The 20,136-nt window shown below is 38.6% G+C and overlaps 2 protein-coding genes across 2 annotated transcripts; one reads left to right on the forward strand and one right to left on the reverse strand.

Annotated features, from left to right (window-relative positions):
* Window positions 1-1,499: 1,499 nt before the first annotated feature.
* Window positions 1,500-14,014, forward strand: LOC112231748. Its single transcript, XM_042311775.1, has 10 exons — window positions 1,500-1,592; window positions 2,371-2,703; window positions 4,964-5,263; window positions 5,573-5,668; window positions 5,781-5,829; window positions 9,437-9,528; window positions 10,307-10,639; window positions 12,995-13,294; window positions 13,604-13,705; window positions 13,818-14,014. The coding sequence occupies exons 1-10, from the start codon at window positions 1,547-1,549 to the stop codon at window positions 13,868-13,870; spliced, it is 1,704 nt and encodes a 567-aa protein (XP_042167709.1). The 5' UTR covers window positions 1,500-1,546; the 3' UTR covers window positions 13,871-14,014.
* Window positions 14,015-16,508: 2,494 nt separating this feature from the next.
* On the reverse strand, window positions 16,509-18,228 carry LOC112231586 (SLAM family member 5-like). Its single transcript, XM_024398285.2, has 3 exons — window positions 17,886-18,228; window positions 17,413-17,709; window positions 16,509-17,325 (listed from the first exon to the last, which is right to left on the reverse strand). The coding sequence occupies exons 1-3, from the start codon at window positions 18,226-18,228 to the stop codon at window positions 17,198-17,200; spliced, it is 768 nt and encodes a 255-aa protein (XP_024254053.1). The 3' UTR covers window positions 16,509-17,197.
* Between the last annotated feature and the right edge of the window lie 1,908 nt (window positions 18,229-20,136).

Genomic DNA, 20,136 nt, shown 5'->3' on the forward strand with positions numbered 1-20,136 from the left:
ACATATGTTAAACAAGGTTTGTCTATGTTGAAAATTGGTTACCATGATGACATACACTGAGTATACAACACATGCTCTTTCCATGACATACTGTAGACTGACCAGGGGATTGAAAGCTTCGATCCCTTGTTTTTTTCATACATATTTTTGTATTTAACCTTTATTAAACGAGGCAATTGATGTCACCCATTGATGTCACCTATTAAATCCAGTTCAATCAGTGTAGATGAAGGTGAGGAGACAGGTTAAATAAGGATTGTTTAAAGCCACACCACAGGACACACAGAACACAGAACACACCACAGAACACACCACAGGACAGCTCCCACTGACCAACCGACTGTCGACTGAGGGATTATGTGGGGTATTTCTGATGTTAGGAGTAGGCACTGAAGCTGGGACACCAGGAGACCAACAGTTATTACAGTGATTATTGGGCACAACATTGACTAAAGGTCACATTTATCATGAACAAAAGGAAAGAGAATGTGTGTGTTTACCATGAATAATGTAATTCTGAATACAGATCTTGTTCGATGTTGATTGAAAACTAGTCTCTTGACTTGATTTAAAACATACTCATGTCGACTGTGAAAATGAAATTGTGGTAGGTGACCTGTTCACTGATGATTTGAAGCTGATAAAGTCCTTTGTCGTTGATGGTGAGGTTTCTGATGGTGAAGAGATCCAGTCTGAGCATCCATCTGTAGCCGGTCTTTGAACGGCGCAGAAGCAAAGTTTGGAAGATAATTACGGTTTGTGCCGTCATTCTGAAAACTCCATTGATTGACCATGGCATGGAATCATCTCGGTTTTAATTTCAACCATATTTTTATACATTGCTGGCATGTATCAATTGCAAAGAGTGGCAACTTTAGATGTGGTCGACTATGAAGTTATCATCGTTAGATTACGAGCTTTTTGAAGTGCAACAATAATAAAGATTGCTTTGGGAAACAGCTCGGAGATTTAAAGATGTTCCTATGAAGGCTCTACTGATGAACTTTTTTTGGCATTTGGGAAACCGGGACCAGGTTGTGGCAATTGACCCAGTTTACTTTGTGCATCTACGTCATCTCGCTGTCTTCACAGACAACTAAAACAAACCCTCAGCGCCGCAATACCGCTAGAGCAAACTGAGTATGGCCCAGGTTGGCACACTGTCACAAGTAATAAAAACAAGGACGAAACACAAACGAGATGGTACAGCAGAGCACCCGGATGGAGAGGCTAGCTAGCTGCTCTAAACTATTGAATAGCTGCGGGTAGCCTTATACTTCTGCGCTTATACACTAACATAGACCTCTTACCAAGCGAACCCTTTCTGGAATCCGCCGATAAAAGGAAGAGGTGAAAGTAGTGACCCGAAAGCGCCACCATGAACACTGGAACAATCTATAAAAAATATGTATAAAAAGAGGGAGGGACCTAACTGCCCTAAAACTGCCCTAACTTCAACTATTAACGGTGCGCCCGCCTGAAAGCGTAGAGCAAATAAAGCGGTCGTGAAGAGACCCATGAAGTCCCAGTAATAGAGAACTATAAAATGACAACGCTTCAATATTTGGGAATATCAGTACTTTTCATCATCGGTAAGTAGGCTATTCCTATAAAAATTGTACTTCGTGTCGGTGTTTGTTTTTACCCCCAATCCACAAGACTCCTGAACAGGTTATCAAATGGCTACCCGTACGATTTCCATTATGTTCCCCCCCCCAAAACCCTCTTTTACACGGCTGCTACTCTCTGTTTAGCATATATTCATAGTCACTTTAACCATATCTACATTTACATGCTACCTCAATCAGCCCGACTAACCGGTGCCTGTATATAGCCTCACGACTGTTATTAGCCTCGCTACTGTTATTTTTCACTGTCTTTTTTTTTTACTGTTGTTCTTATTTCTTTAATTACCTATTGTTCACCTAATACCTTTTTGCACTGCTGGTTACAACAGGCAGGTCTCCTCATAATGTGTAGGCTAGCCTATTAGAGATTGCTTTGGACAGCTCAAAGATTTTAAAGATGTTCATATGAAGGTTCTACTGATGAACTTTTTACTGCTTTTGGGAAACCGGGCCCTAGGTTGTGGCAATAGACCCAGTACTTCAGTTTAATTTGTGGTGTCTACGTAATCTTGCTGAGTTTACCTTTAAACCTAACCTATAACCTTAACCCTAAAAATACATGTTTTTATGAAACTTAAACTAAATAAAAACTAGTAAAGTGGATCTGAAAACAAACTTAAGGTCAACTGAATTTCAAATTAAAACAAAACTATAATAACCTTGATACACACAAACAGTATGATTTGTGCCCTTTGTCTTTGCTACTGAACAACACATTCATATTTTATTTGTTTGATTCCAGATCTGTTGGGAGCTGTGAATGCTGAAGTCAATACATTGACAGGGAGAGAGGGGCAGTCTGTCACTCTACACCCTGGACTAACTGGACTACAGGCTGATAAGATATTTTGGTTCTTTGGTCCAGTCATTCCAAACACCTCAATAGTTGAGAGTCAGCTCATCAGAGGAGAGAACATCACAGAATTCAAAGGAAGATTCCGAGAGAAACTGCAGCTGGACAGAGAAACTGGATCTCTCACCATCAGAAATCTCACCCTCAACAACTCTGGAGTTTATCAGCTAGACATTTTCAATACACACAAAACATCTCAGAGATTCTATCTAACTGTCTATGGTGAGTATTGGTTTTTATATATAACAGGGTTTCAAGTGGGACCCAATGCCCATACCTTACAGTAATAGGTGTGACACAAAACATTACACAGTGCCTATAATATTCATCCCCAGTGGACTTTTTCACATTTTGTTGTGTTACAAAGTGGGGTTGACATGGATTTAGACCAATAGGGTTGTTTTGTCATTAATCTACACAAAATAATCCATAATGTCAAAGTGAAAAGAAAACTCTATAAAATGTTCAACCCACTTTGTTAGAACAAGCCTAAAATAGTTCAGGATTAAGATTGGCCTAACAAATCACATACTCTGTGTGAAATAATACAATAATATGATTTTTGAATGACTACCCCTTCCTGTGTACCTGATAGCTACATACAACATCTGAAGGTCCCTCAGTTGAGTAGTGAATTTGAAGCACAGATTCAACCACACAGACCAGAGACATGTTCAATACCTCATCAAGGCTGTATCACAACCGGTCGTGATTAGGAGTCCCAAAGGGCTGCGCACAATTGGTGCAGCGTCGTCAGGATATGGCCGGTGTAGGCTGTCATTGTAAATAAGAATTTGTTCTTAACTGACTTGCCTAGTAAATTGAAGGTATTTAAAAAATAATAATAATTCAATCCATCCCATTTTGTAGCACAATAATATACTTATTATAGGCACTATATTATTATTAGTATTATAATACATGATAATTATTATTATTATATAATAGGCTATATTATAATGCTAGCCATGTTGTTGCAGTTTTTTTTAATCACTTTGGCACATTTTTCAGATGTAAGGTATATTTTCAAAACTCTTGGTACAACACTTGTAATGCCCCCTGTCTTATGTTCAGAACCTTTGTATTCATTTGAGGTCAAAACATCTTTCAACCCTGAGTCATTCATGAAAAATCATGTTTTCTTCAGAAAATAACATGAACATTGGATTTAATCTTTCAGGAATTATGAGTCATTCATGAAAAATGCATGATACAAAAAACGGATATTTTTGAAGTGCTGAATATAATTAAAAATAGAGGATAAATAACATTTCCCATTTTTTGATTAAATTTTGGAGCATGTTGAGATTTTTTTGACTTCAGAAAATAACATGAACATTGGATTTAAGGAAGGAATTGATGTAGTGTACTGTATGCCATTTCTGCCCCAAGCAACATTGCACAATATAAACTTTTGTGACTTGTCACTGTAACTGCTACAGTATCATCAGCTAAAATCATAATCTTATAGTGTATCAATTAAATTATGGTATTTATAACACCATTGTAACGATTGTTATTATGTCCTCAGTCACCAAATCTAAAGCCGTATTATGAATAGGCCTAACCAGACATTTAGAATTGAAACCGTTTATGCGAATCACATGTATGTTCTTGTAATAATGTGGGGTTAGCCATGTTATCCGATGTCTTGTTTTTTGATCACCTGTCAGATAAAAATAACCATGTTTAGAGTTTGTGGTCGAACGCAGACAATTGGATTGTGCGCGCAAAACCTCATGTTGTGCTTTGCTCCGTAGCCTAAAATGCTCTGTCTAATCATGTATTTAGCCTAGGCATACTTATCGAAACTTACAACTATAATGTGATCATATATAACAATCAAAACGTGGAGGTATATCAAAACTAATATTAAACGATTACCTTGTTTATTGTTCATTTCCTGATACGAGTTTTGACTGTCAAACAGTGGGTGCGTTCGAGCTCATAGTTTATTCAGTGTAGCCTACGGGTATAATGGCAACAGCTTATGCCAGATGAGGCAGGAGCTGTATGTTATTTTTGTTTGTATGTTGTGTTCAGTCAACGGCATAATTCTTCACTTTCAAATTAAAAGCCTCAGTCTGGCAAGAAAAACTAGATCCGCATTGTTGCCTCCTCACTGTAAAATCCTACCACTGTTTCAACGTCACACCAAGTATTGCTTTGTGACGAGCAAATACTTTGAATATGAATGCAAATTGAAAGGGTTATTTTGTGCAGTGAACAAGTGACTGTTTGTTGCACTAGTCAATTGAGAATGTGCTTAGTTTTGAATTGAGCAGTTTTGATCTGTTTAGATTTGTGCTTAAAGTTGTGAAAATGTACCACATACTTGTGAAAATTGCACCAAAGTGATAAATAAAAAACTGAATGTGCTCACCACAATTTTGTTACTAGAGAGAGTTGTCCTCCTACCCAGAGGACCAATATTAATGACATGAATCTGTGTTAAATCATTGTTTGAATTTTAATATCCCAGCTCCAGTACCACTTCCTCAAGTCAAAAAAATCCCCGAAGGTGATTTTCTGGACAGTTCATCAGAGAAGGGGAGCTGTTCAGTGGTGTGTTCTGTGGAGAACCGGAGAGACATGACCCTGTCCTGGTACAGAGGAGAGAAGAGACTCAACCAGACCAGCAGCCCTGACCTCTCCACCAACCTGTCTCTCCCTCTGGAGATAAAGCTACAGGACAACAATATCTACAGCTGTGTGGCTGCCAACCCAGTCAGCAACCAGACAACCAAACTCAACATTGAAACACTCTGCCTTCAGTTTGTAGGTATGTTATTAATAGTAATGTGCAACATTTTCTTTGTTATTGGACTGGTTAATTAGTTTACTTGGATCCCCTGTCACTTCTATTCTTCCAGCGCTGTGGGTTAGACACCAGATAAAACAGTAATATTTATCGACAGGAACAGCCCACACAGACAGCATTCAGTTACATTATTTTTTGCTATTGATTAAATTAAGCAAAAAAGTAGGACAATTTAGCAACACTATCAAATTAAATGATGAGAAGAAACAGGGTAAAGTGTATATATTGTTTTGGGACTCATCGGTTTGTTCCCTGTTTTTATTTCGACAGATCCTAATCGAATCACAATCGTTGTGATAGTCCTTGGAATAGGCCTAATGTTATTTATCGTAATATGCTGCATCTGGAAAAGGAAATATATTAAAGGTAAGTGACATCCTTCTTGAGTAGCCTAAAGACAAAGTACTCCTGCCATGGTTGATACTGTACGGTATGAGCAGTGTTGAAATACGCAATTGTTTTTGTGCTCACTGTACAGGGTGCTGTGTATCCACCTCAGGGAGTCCAGAAGAGGAGGACTCTGTGGTGTAGCCTACTCTGTCAGACCCTGGATTTTTATTTATTTATTTTCATTTTACCTTTATTTAACTAGGCAAGTCAGTTAAGAACAAATTCTTATTTTCAATGACGGCCGAGGAACAGTGGGTTAACTGCCTGTTCAGGGGCAGAACGACAGATTTGTACCTTGTCAGCTCGGAGATTTGAACTTGCAACCTTTCGGTTACAAGTCCAACGCTCAATTTCATCTTCTTCCCCATTGAAGAAAAAGAACCCATTAGACTGTGTCCCTGCCACTGTAAAAACAGAATGTACATTTTGACATGAACAAAGGATGTGTTTTATGCAGCAAATAATCACTCCTCTACACTGTACCAACTTCTGTCTGCAATTGTATTACTAAAGGAGTATTTTAATACTTAAACAAAGAGTCTGTGTTTCCTTTCCATTACTAATGTATGTTTGATAATTATATAGACCTGATCATTTGTTGAAGAAATTGACCAACAGTTGAATAAATATTAACTTTTTTTTTAAAGATAGCCTTAAAGGGCAATTCCACCACTTTTCAACCTTATATTCATTATTTCCAGTACCAAACCAGTGTCTACAGCGCACTTCTATGATCTGTGGTTAAAAAATGCTTCTGTGACCATGGTGTTCCTCACTTCACTGCGATTCTCATGTTTGAAAATCACTGTTTTATAAATGTTTTAACTTTTAATATATATATATATATATATATATATATATATATTATTTATTTTTACCCCATTTTTCGGTATCCAATTGGTAGTTAGACTTGTCTCATGGCTTCAACTCCCTTACGGACTCGGGAGAGGTGAAGGTCGAGAGCCGTGCGTCCTCAGAAACACAACCCAACCAAGCTGCACTGCTTCTTGAAACAATGCCCACTAAACCCAGAAGCCAGCCACAGTGCTGTGTCAGAGGAAACCGCATACACCTGGTGATGGTGTCAGTGTGCACTGGACCCGTCCCGCTACAGGAGTGAGTCGCTAGAGCGCGATGGGACAAGGACATCCCTGCTGGCCAAACACTCCCCTAACCCGGACAACGCTGGGCCAATTGTTCAACGCCCCATGGGATTCCTGGTCGCGGCCGGCTGCGACAGAGCCAGGATTCAAACCCAGAATCTTTAGTGCCACAGCTCGTACTGCGATGCAGTGCCTTAGACCACCGCCGATGCCATCACGTGAATAAATGTATATATTTTTTCCACAAAACGTATACATGCACCATTTTCACATATGTAGAGACTGGAATTGTGATGGAGAAAATGAAAATGAGGTTGAAAAGTGGTGGAATTGCCCTTAAACTTTTGGCTATTTACTGTATTACAAAAGTCATATTGAACTGTGTTTGGTTGACATCGGGACCAAATATCAAAATTGTAAATATACTTTATATATCTAATGGTAGGATAGTTTCATCTGAGCCACTGGCTCAATCCTATTATTTTACTTACATTTTTGGTTTATTTGGTGACCTAAATCCAACATATTACTTGTCGACACGTTAATAGGCTATTTACTGTATTTCATAAGTGATTTTGAATTGTGTTGGCAACCAAATATCAACATTTGAAGGAGATACCAAATGTCTATATCATTTACATTGGTTTGATTTCGTACTAACTTGAGATGGAGACGTGAATACCACATGTCATGTCATGTAATGTTAAAATGATAAATCAACCAAAGCTTCAAACTCAAGGCCTATATGTATTATCTATTTTTAGTTGGACCCTTTGTTGAATTTTAAACAATAGCTATAAAGGCCTAAATAGTATAATTGATAAATGAATGATAAAGTATGGTTACGTTTCATTTGCTATGTTAAACATATCCTTTGGAATGACTTCGAAAGCAACAGTGAATCTATTTAGTTATTAAGAGATCTCTCAATCATTCTCACAATAGCACATTGGTAATAGTCAGTGAGAGATATCAAAGATGGGCTTAATTAAGACCCTGGATGGGAGACCAAATGGGTAGCTGTATATAGATTAACTCTCCAGTAGGAGGTGTTGCCCATCCTATTGTTTTTTTCTGATAGTGGATATAACGTTGACGATCTGATGTCGTTTCAAAAGTACAAAATCAACATATGTTAAACAAGGTTTGTCTATGTTGAAAATTGGTTACCATGATGACATACACTGAGTATACAACACATGCTCTTTCCATGACATACTGTAGACTGACCAGGGGATTGAAAGCTTCGATCCCTTGTTTTTTTCATACATATTTTTGTATTTAACCTTTATTAAACGAGGCAATTGATGTCACCCATTAATGTCACCTATTAAATCCAGTTCAATCAGTGTAGATGAAGGTGAGGAGACAGGTTAAATAAGGATTGTTTTTAAAGCCACACCACAGGACACACCACAGAACACACCACAGAACACACCACAGAACACACCACAGGACAGCTCCCACTGACCAACCGACTGTCGACTGAGGGATTATGTGGGGTATTTCTGATGTTAGGAGTAGGCACTGAAGCTGGGACACCAGGAGACCAACAGTTATTACAGTGATTATTGGGCACAACATTGACTAAAGGTCACATTTATCATGAACAAAAGGAAAGAGAATGTGTGTGTTTACCATGAATAATGTAATTCTGAATACAGATCTTGTTCGATGTTGATTGAAAACTAGTCTCTTGACTTGATTTAAAACATACTCATGTCGACTGTGAAAATGAAATTGTGGTAGGTGACCTGTTCACTAATGTATTGAAGCTGATAAAGTCCTTTGTCGTTGATGGTGAGGTTTCTGATGGTGAGAGAGATCCAGTCTGAGCATCCATCTGTAGCCGGTCTTTGAACGGCGCAGAAGCAAAGTTTGGTAAGATAATTACGGTTTGTGCCGTCATTCTGAAAACTCCATTGATTGACCATGGCATGGAATCATCTCGGTTTTAATTTCAACCATATTTTTATACATTGCTGGCATGTATCAATTGCAAAGAGTGGCAACTTTAGATGTGGTCGACTATGAAGTTATCATCGTTAGATTACGAGCTTTTTGAAGTGCAACAATAATAAAGATTGCTTTGGGAAACAGCTCGGAGATTTAAAGATGTTCCTATGAAGGCTCTACTGATGAACTTTTTTTGGCATTTGGGAAACCGGGACCAGGTTGTGGCAATTGACCCAGTTTACTTTGTGCATCTACGTCATCTCGCTGTCTTCACAGACAACTAAAACAAACCCTCAGCGCCGCAATACCGCTAGAGCAAACTGAGTATGGCCCAGGTTGGCACACTGTCACAAGTAATAAAAACAAGGACGAAACACAAACGAGATGGTACAGCAGAGCACCCGGATGGAGAGGCTAGCTAGCTGCTCTAAACTATTGAATAGCTGCGGGTAGCCTTATACTTCTGCGCTTATACACTAACATAGACCTCTTACCAAGCGAACCCTTTCTGGAATCCGCCGATAAAAGGAAGAGGTGAAAGTAGTGACCCGAAAGCGCCACCATGAACACTGGAACAATCTATAAAAAATATGTATAAAAAAGAGGGAGGGACCTAACTGCCCTAAAACTGCCCTAACTTCAACTATTAACGGTGCGCCCGCCTGAAAGCGTAGAGCAAATAAAGCGGTCGTGAAGAGACCCATGAAGTCCCAGTAATAGAGAACTATAAAATGACAACGCTTCAATATTTGGGAATATCAGTACTTTTCATCATCGGTAAGTAGGCTATTCCTATAAAAATTGTACTTCGTGTCGGTGTTTGTTTTTACCCCCAATCCACAAGACTCCTGAACAGGTAATCAAATGGCTACCCGTACGATTTCCATTATGTTCCCCCCCCCAAAACCCTCTTTTACACGGCTGCTACTCTCTGTTTAGCATATATTCATAGTCACTTTAACCATATCTACATTTACATGCTACCTCAATCAGCCCGACTAACCGGTGCCTGTATATAGCCTCACGACTGTTATTAGCCTCGCTACTGTTATTTTTCACTGTCTTTTTTTTTTACTGTTGTTCTTATTTCTTTAATTACCTATTGTTCACCTAATACCTTTTTGCACTGCTGGTTACAACAGGCAGGTCTCCTCATAATGTGTAGGCTAGCCTATTAGAGATTGCTTTGGACAGCTCGGAGATTTTAAAGATGTTCATATGAAGGTTCTACTGATTAACTTTTTACTGCTTTTGGGAAACCGGGCCCTAGGTTGTGGCAATAGACCCAGTACTTCAGTTTAATTTGTGGTGTCTACGTAATCTTGCTGAGTTTACCTTTAAACCTAACCTATAACCTTAACCCTAAAAATACATGTTTTTATGAAACTTAAACTAAATAAAAACTAGTAAAGTGGATCTGAAAACAAACTTAAGGTCAACTGAATTTCAAATTAAAACAAAACTATAATAACCTTGATACACACAAACAGTATGATTTGTGCCCTTTGTCTTTGCTACTGAACAACACATTCATATTTTATTTGTTTGATTCCAGATCTGTTGGGAGCTGTGAATGCTGAAGTCAATACATTGACAGGGAGAGAGGGGCAGTCTGTCACTCTACACCCTGGACTAACTGGACTACAGGCTGATAAGATATTTTGGTTCTTTGGTCCAGTCATTCCAAACACCTCAATAGTTGAGAGTCAGCTCATCAGAGGAGAGAACATCACAGAATTCAAAGGAAGATTCCGAGAGAAACTGCAGCTGGACAGAGAAACTGGATCTCTCACCATCAGAAATCTCACCCTCAACAACTCTGGAGTTTATCAGCTAGACATTTTCAATACACACAAAACATCTCAGAGATTCTATCTAACTGTCTATGGTGAGTATTGGTTTTTATATATAACAGGGTTTCAAGTGGGACCCAATGCCCATACCTTACAGTAATAGGTGTGACACAAAACATTACACAGTGCCTATAATATTCATCCCCAGTGGACTTTTTCCACATTTTGTTGTGTTACAAAGTAGGGTTGACATGGATTTAGACCAATAGGGTTGTTTTGTCATTAATCTACACAAAATAATCCATAATGTCAAAGTGAAAAGAAAACTCTATAAAAAAATGTTAAACCCCTTTTTTAGAACAAGCCTAAAATAGTTCAGGATTAAGATTGGCCTAACAAATCACATACTCTGTGTGAAATAACACAATAATATGATTTTTGAATGACTACCCCTTCCTGTGTACCTGATAGCTACATACAACATCTGAAGGTCCCTCAGTTGAGTAGTGAATTTGAAGCACAGATTCAACCACACAGACCAGAGACATGTTCAATACCTCATCAAGGCTGTATCACAACCGGTCGTGATTAGGAGTCCCAAAGGGCTGCGCACAATTGGTGCAGCGTCGTCAGGATATGGCCGGTGTAGGCTGTCATTGTAAATAAGAATTTGTTCTTAACTGACTTGCCTAGTAAATTGAAGGTATTTAAAAATAATAATAATTCAATCCACCCCATTTTGTAGCACAATAATATACGTATTATAGGCACTATATTATTATTAGTATTATAATACATGATAATTATTATTATTATATAATAGGCTATATTATAATGCTAGCCATGTTGTTGCAGTTTTTTTTATCACTTTGGCACATTTTTCAGATGTAAGGTATATTTTCAAAACTCTTGGTACAACACTTGTAATGCCCCCTGTCTTATGTTCAGAACCTTTGAATTAGGATTCATTTGAGGTCAAAACATCTTTCAACCCTGAGTCATTCATGAAAAATCATGTTTTCTTCAGAAAATAACATGAACATTGGATTTAGTTACTGTATATCAGTGAATTATACAGGCTCACCATTTAGTAATTTTAGTGTAACATTTAATCTAATAGCACAAAATGCATGATACAATTTTCAAAACGGATATTTTTGAAGTGCTGAATATAATTAAAAATAGAGGATAAATAACATTTCCCATTTTTTGATTAAATTTTAGCATGTTGAGATTTTTTTTTTGACTTACAGAAACAGTTTCTGAGAAGAAATCGAAATATGGATTATTGTGGCATGAATTGTCTAACAGAAGCCTACAGTAAAAGGAATTGATGTAGTGTACTGTCTGCCATTTCTGCCCCAAGCAACATTGCACAATATAAACTTTTGTGACTTGTCACTGTAACTGCTACAGTATCATCAGCTAAAATCATAATCTTATAGTGTATCAATTAAATTATGGTATTTATAACACCATTGTAACGATTGTTATTATGTCCTCAGTCACCGAATCTAAAGCCGTATTATGAATAGGCCTAACCAGACATTTAGAATTGAAACCGTTTATGCGAATCACATGTATGTTCTTGTAATAATGTGGGGTTAGCCATGTTATCCGATGTCTTGTTTTTTGATCACCTGTCAGATAAAAATAACCATGTTTAGAGTTTGTGGTCGAACGCAGACAATTGGATTGTGCGCGCAAAACCTCATGTTGTGCTTTGCTCCGTAGCCTAAAATGCTCTGTCTAATCATGTATTTAGCCTAGGCATACTTATCGAAACTTACAACTATAATGTGATCATATATAACAATCAAAACGTGGAGGTATATCAAAACTAATATTAAACGATTACCTTGTTTATTGTTCATTTCCTGATACGAGTTTTGACTGTCAAACAGTGGGTGCGTTCGAGCTCATAGTTTATTCAGTGTAGCCTACGGGTATAATGGGAACAGCTTATGCCAGAGGAGGCAGGAGCTGTATGTTATTTTTGTTTGTATGTTGTGTTCAGTCAACGGCATAATTCTTCACTTTCTAAATTAAAAGCCTCAGTCTGGCAAGAAAAACTAGATCCGCATTGTTGCTGTAAAATCCTACCACTGTGTCAACGTCACACCAAGTATTGCTTTGTGACGAGCAAATACTTTGAATATGAATGCAAATTGAAAGGGTTATTTTGTGCAGTGAACAAGTGACTGTTTGTTGCACTCAGTCAATTGAGAATGTGCTTAGTTTTGAATTGAGCAGTTTTGATCTGTTTAGATTTGTGCTTAAAGTTGTGAAAATGTACCACATACTTGTGAAAATTGCACCAAAGTGATAAATAAAAAACGAAATGTGCTCACCACACCTTTGTTACTAGAGAGAGTTGTCCTCCTACCCAGAGGACCAATATTAATGACATGAATCTGTGTTAAATCATTGTTTGAATTTTAATATCCCAGCTCCAGTACCACTTCCTCAAGTCAAAAAAATCCCTGAAGGTGATTTTCTGGACAGTTCATCAGAGAAGGGGAGCTGTTCAGTGGTGTGTTCTGTGGAGAACCGGAGAGACATGACCCTGTCCTGGTACAGAGGAGAGAAGAGACTCAACCAGACTAGCAGCCCTGACCTCTCCACCAACCTGTCTCTCCCTCTGGAGATAAAGCTACAGGACAACAATATCTACAGCTGTGTGGCTGCCAACCCAGTCAGCAACCAGACAACCAAACTCAACATTGAAACACTCTGCCTTCAGTTTGGAGGTATGTTATTAATAGTAATGTGCAACATTTTCTTTGTTATTGGACTGGTTAATTAGTTTACTTGGATCCCCTGTCACTTCTATTCTTCCAGCGCTGTGGGTTAGACACCATATAAAACAGTCATATTTATCGACAGGAACTGCCCACACAGACAGCATTTAGTTACATTCTTTTTCGCTATTGATTAAATTAAGCAAAAAAGTAGAACAATTTAGCAACACTTTCAAATTAAATTATGAGAAGAAACAGGGTAAAGTGTATATATTGTTTTGGGACTCATCGGTTTGTTCCCTGTTTTTATTTCGACAGAGTCTGATCCTAATCTAATCACAATCGTTGTGATAGTCCTTGGAATAGGCCTAATGTTATTTATCGTAATATGCTGCATCTGGAAAAGGAAATATATTAAAGGTAAGTGACATCCTTCTTGAGTAGCCTAAAGACAAAGTACTCCTGCCATGGTTGATACTGTACGGTATGAGCAGTGTTGAAATACGCAATTGTTTTTGTGCTCACTGTACAGGGTGCTGTGTATCCACCTCAGGGAGTCCAGAAGAGGAGGACTCTGTGGTGTAGCCTACTCTGTCAGACCCTGGATTTTTATTTATTTATTTTCATTTTACCTTTATTTAACTAGGCAAGTCAGTTAAGAACAAATTCTTATTTTCAATGACGGCCGAGGAACAGTGGGTTAACTGCCTGTTCAGGGGCAGAACGACAGATTTGTACCTTGTCAGCTCGGGATTTGAACTTGCAACCTTTCGGTTACAAGTCCAACGCTCAATTTCATCTTCTTCCCCATTGAAGAAAAAGAACCCATTAGACTGTGTCCCTGCCACTGTAAAAACAGAATGTACATTTTGACATGAACAAAGGATGTGTTTATGCAGCAAATAATCACTCCTCTACACTGTACCAACTTCTGTCTGCAATTGTATTACTAAAGGAGTATTTTAATACTTAAACAAAGAGTCTGTGTTTCCTTTCCATTACTAATGTATGTTTGATAATTATATAGACCTGATCATTTGTTGAAGAAATTGACCAACAGTTGAATAAATATTAACATTTTTTTTAAAGATAGCCTTAAAGGGCAATTCCACCACTTTTCAACCTTATATTCATTATTTCCAGTACCAAACCAGTGTCTCCAGCGCACTTTGTGTATGAGTGTCTACAGCTTCCCATGTGTATGAAGAATGGTCCACCGCCCAAAGGACATTCAGGCAACTTGACACAACTGTGGGAAGCATTGGAGTCAACATAGGCCATCATTGCTGTGGAATGCTTTCAACATCTTGTGGAGTCCATGTCCTGACAAATTGAAGCTGGTCTGAGGGGGGTGCAAATCAATAATAGGAAGGTGTCCCTAATGTTTTGTAAACTCAGTGTACTCCGGTGGTTTAAATGTTCCCCTCAAAACAACATTGATTACTTTTGCCAAATCCAATGTATTTTCCACATCACAATAACTTGACAAATGACGTTGAAACAATGTTGATTCAACCAGTGTGTGTCCGGTGGGATTTTATGGTTTTTGTGACACCAACTGTGGATTTGCTAGTTGATAAAGGAATTTATATGTTTAAAGTAATGACGAAAGGATTCCACCCTGAAATCATATAATTGTATGAAATGTGTTAGAGTCATAATTCCATAATGTGTGTGACTAGGCCATTGTGTTATTATTTCGCAGTATGAGCTGGGTAGAGTTGAGACATTCAAGGCCAACTGAACTGTCGACTTGTGATAACTCTGAAACCAAATAACAGGAAAGAGGCCTCCCCAACTTAGGTAAGGGGGAGTAAACTGTTAGGAATGGCTAGGCTTGTAGAAGATAATGAGAAATTGTGTGTGTGTGTGTGTTTGTGTTTGTGTTTGTGTTTGTGTTGTGTGTGTGTGTGTGTGTGTGTGTGTGTGTGTGTGTGTGTGTGTGTGTGTGTGTGTGTGTGTGTGTGTGTGTGTGTGTGTGTGTGTGTGTGTGTGTGTGTGTGTGTGTGTGTGTGTGTGTGTGTGTGTGTGTGTGTGTGTGTGTGGGGTTATAAAATTACTGTGTTCTCATTTTTGACTTCAGAGTACTCTCTGAATAAAGGATTGATCTATTGCAGACTGGGGGCTTTGTCTAAATCTTCATTAACCAGGGTCTTATAAATTTATGGGAATTGGTCAAAGTTATAAAATAGTTTAGTTAGAACATTGGGATACAAATTCTTGTGACACTAGTATAGTAGCATAAAGGGTTATAGGTAACATAGCATAAGTTGAACTCTAATTAGGACAGTGTATTCATTAGTCGGACACTGTTGCAAAACGTTTAGCGATGGAAACCGTTTCCTCGAAACTGAAAACTTTTTGCAACAAAAATGAGAGTTTCTATTACGCAAAATTCAGGTGGATCCCTGGCTGTTTCATTCCATTTGCCTCCGTAGAAGGTGCCATGTGGAGCTACAGTTTCAACCGTTTTATATCAAACGTTTTTATATGGCTTTATATGGATTGAATTTACCTTCCTCTTTTATCATTGTTTGCCATCAATATCACTTGGATATTGAGGCCTCTTGTATTCTCACACTGCTGAGGTGTTTCGGTTATTCCCTTTCAAGGCACAGTCTTTTTTGTAATAATGTTTACTTAACTACAACAGCAACCTCTCATCTCATCTATGGAAATGCATATGGAACCAAAACCTGTAGTCTATTTGGCATCTATAGAAGTGTTTGTTGTTTGTTTTTATCTGTGCTGAGGAGCAGGGAAACTTGAATCAGCCCAACTGGGTGCTAGGGGTGAGGGGCAAGATAAAAAAAATAGCCTTTTGGGTTCCAATTAGAACCCTTTTGGGTTTCATGTAGAACTCTCTGTGGAAAGGGTTCTACATGGAACCCAAAAGAGTTCTACCTGCATGGAATGGAAACAAAAAGGGTTCTTCAAAGGGTTTTCCTATGAGGCCAGTCGAATAACCCTTTTAGGTTCTAGACATCATTTTTTTCAGAGTGTAGGCACTAGACACTATTTTAAACTCATAACAATCTCCAGATTGCGCAACAAAAAGATCCTGGTTGTCGTCACAATAGCACTATTGCTGCACAGCTCCAGGAGCTCTGCTCAGTGGGCTAACTAGCCTAACATTGTGCCAAAATACAAATGCTGAGAGAATGTTGTTATTTTAATAATTTATATGTAATATCATGTTTTTTTTAAACATATTTGAATATGCAACAAACTGTTGATTCAATGTCCTTGTTAGTACCTGACAAGATTAATTCCTGCTGAAAAGACTTAGAATAACTATATTTTAACAGGCCACTGTTAAAGTGCTATTATGTGTCTGACGTGTGATCTCCATGGGTGAAAGCACAAATGACACTGTGATAGCATTATCACAAGGAGAGCAATGTCCACTTTCCTAAAACAAAACAAAATAGTCCACCAACAAACACCATGATACTTTTCACGGTTATGGCAAAGTTGTGTATTCTTGACAGGTATCCTTATGCTTTTGCTATAGCAATTGACATTAGTGGGCAAGTGAAAACAACTTCTGTTATAAAACTGTTACTACATAGTTACTTTTCCAAACACATTAGAGTAATTTCGGCAGACGCTCTTATCCAGAGCGACTTACAGTTTGTGCGTTTATCTTAAGGTAGCTAAAAGAGACATAACATATCATAGTCATAGTAATCAAAACATTTTCCTCATGTAGCTATCAGCAAAGTCAGTACTGGTAAGAAAAGACAAGTACAAGTGTTAGTTCCTGAAAGGTAAGGGTGTTTGTTTTTTCTTATTATTATGTCATGACATTTGTTACGTCATGTAAATGACAATATCATCACACTGGTCAAGTCCATGCAAAACTATGGACAGTTTTTTAAATAGTGATACCCCAGAGAGTCAGGTCTGAGTCTAAGGGCTTCTTCTGTGCCAGAAGTGATGAACCAGCAGAGCGATCGTGGCCACAGCCACCAGGGCAGACAGGACTGATCGCACCACCAACTCAGTCAGGGTGATGCACCGGGCACAGTCACTGGAGTCTGAGTGAGAGAGACGCACAGACAATGAGAGTCACATTACGCATATCAATTGATCCAATATCAGTATGCTATGGATTGTCGACATACCTGCATGTTGCAGACAGTGCTCCTCAATGCTGAGTATGGTTGTCTGGTTACTGACCGGGTTGGTTGCTACACAGCTGTAGGTGTCACTGTTTTTCCCTTTAATTTCCAGAGGGAGAGACAGGTCGGCCTGATGGGGACTACTTGTATTGTTCAGTTTCTCCTCTCCTCTGTACCAGGACAAGGTTACCTCTTTCCCGTTCGCCACAGAACACACCACAGAACAGCTCCCACTGACCAACCGACTGTTTACTGAGGGATTATGTGGGGTGTTTCTGATGTTAGGAGTAGGCACTGAAGCTGGGACACCAGGAGACCAACAGTTATTACAGTGATTATTGGGCATAACATTGACTAAAGGTCACATTTATCATGAACAATGAAGAAAGGGATTTTGTGGATTTACCATGAACAATGTAACTCTGAATACAGATCTTGTTCGATATTGATTGAAAACTGGTCAAAAACATACTCACCGTAGACTGTGAAAATGAAGTTGTGGTAGGTGACCTGTTCATTGATGATTTGAAGCTGATAAAGTCCAGTGTCGTTGATGGTGAGGTTTCTGACGGTGAGAGATCCAGTCTCTCTGTCCAGCTGTAGTCTGCCTTGGAATCTCCCTTTGTACTCAGTTATAATTTCTCCTCTGAAGGCCTGACTCTCAACAATGAATATCTCTGGACGGACTGGCCCAAATAGCAAAAAAATCTTTGCGTCACTCTGTAGTTTGGCAAGTCCCGTGTGTAGCGTGACAGTCTGCCCTTCTCTCCCTCGCAGTGGCTTCACTTCCGCCTTCAGATCTGAAACACAGTAACACATTTGGTAAGTCACCCACCTACTCTAAGAAGAGTTCACACGGCAGGGGCCTGAGTCCAGACCACACAGGAAGAGCCAAGCTTAATCTTTGTGAACAGACAGGAAATTCTAACAGCTTTGACTACAATTTTTCAACACTGATATTTTTGAAGTGCTGAATAGAAAATCACCATTGCTCTGTCTAAAAAAAGAAAAATTAATGTGGACATTTTCTTGATTCATCAAAAAAACACCATATTTTAAGTACACAATAGGATAAATGCCACACCAATTAAAGTTGTATTCAGGTATTATGTTATGTGCATCAGTAAAATGGGAACACAAAGGACATTTTAGATGATACAGGCATATTCCCTCTTATTGCTACCTTTAGTATTGTTTTTAACTGATATCTTTCAACCACTAATAAGCATAGTTTAAATACTTTGATTTAAATCAAATGTCCACGTCATAACAAAATAACAGAACATAGCTGTAAAAACCTGTTTAAAAAAAATGATTTAAGCTACCTGCCACCAAGAAAAGCAAGAGAGTAGGTATTAAATAGCGTACCATCTTCTTAGTCAGTCCAACATCTATCTGGTCATAACTAAACTGATAAGACCTATTTCCATTGGTCTTTGACTTCCTGTATACCCACAGGGGAGGCGGAGTCACCTCATCTACAACCTTAAAATCTCTCAGTTCATTTATGACTACTGTATTAGTTTCCACTGGGTGGCATAGATGATGTACAACAGGGGCGGCAGGTAGCCTAGTGGTTTGAGCATTGGACTAGTAACCGAAAGGTTGCAAGATTGAATCCCTGAGCTGACAAGCTACAAATCTGTTGTTCTGCCCCTGAGCAAGGCAGTTACCCCACTGTTCCTAGGCTATTATTGAAAATAAGAATTTGTTCTTAAAACCTCTTGGCACACACCGATCCCTTTAGCGGGATCATTTTTGTCAACATCCGCTGAATTGCACCAAATTAAAATTAAATTATTAAAAATATTTAATTTTCATGAAATCACAAGCGCAATATACCAAAACACAGCTTAGCTTGTTGTTAATCCACCTGGCGTGAGATTTCAAAAAAGCTTTACAGCGAAAGCAAACCAAGCGTTTATGTGAGGACAGCTCTCTCAGCAGACAAAACATTACAAACAGCTAGCAGCAAAGTAGATTGGTCACGAAAGTCAGAAAAGCAATATAATTAATCGCTTACCTTTGATGATCTTCGGATGTTTGCAATCATGAGACTCCCGGTTACACAATAAGTGTTCATTTTGTTCGATAAAGATTATTTTTATATCCAGAAACCTCAATTTGGTTGGCGCGTTTTGTTGAGTAATCCACAGGCTCATGCAGGTCACAACGGGCAGACGAAAATTCCAAATAGTATCCGTAAAGTTCGTAGAGACATGTCAAGCGTTTTTTATAATCAATCCTCAGGTTGTTTTTACAATAAATAATCGATCATTTTTCAACCGGACGGTAGCCTTTTCAATACAAGAGAGAAAGGAAAGGTCTCGTTCCTGTGTCGCGCGCATTAACAAATCTGGGGACACCTAGCTATCCACTGACGCGATGTGATCATTCTCGCTCATTTTTCAGAATAAAAGCCTGAAACGATGTCTAAAGACTGTTCACACCTTGTGGAAGCCACAGGGAAAGGAATCGGGTTGATATCCCTTTAAATGGAGGGTAGGCATGCAGTGGAACAGAGAGGTTTCAGAATAACAGCACTTCCTGGTTGGATTTACCACAGGTTTTCGCCTACAATATCAGTTCTGTTATACTCACAGACCATATTTTGACAGTTTTGGAAACTTTAGAATGTTTTCTATCCCAATTATATGCATATTCTAGCTTCTGGGCCTGAGAAATAGGCAGTTTCATTTGGGCACATTTTTCATCCAAACATCAAAA

The sequence above is a fragment of the Oncorhynchus tshawytscha genome, linkage group LG34 (genome assembly GCF_018296145.1).
Source record: "Oncorhynchus tshawytscha isolate Ot180627B linkage group LG34, Otsh_v2.0, whole genome shotgun sequence".
Taxonomy (NCBI): Eukaryota; Metazoa; Chordata; class Actinopteri; order Salmoniformes; family Salmonidae; genus Oncorhynchus; species Oncorhynchus tshawytscha.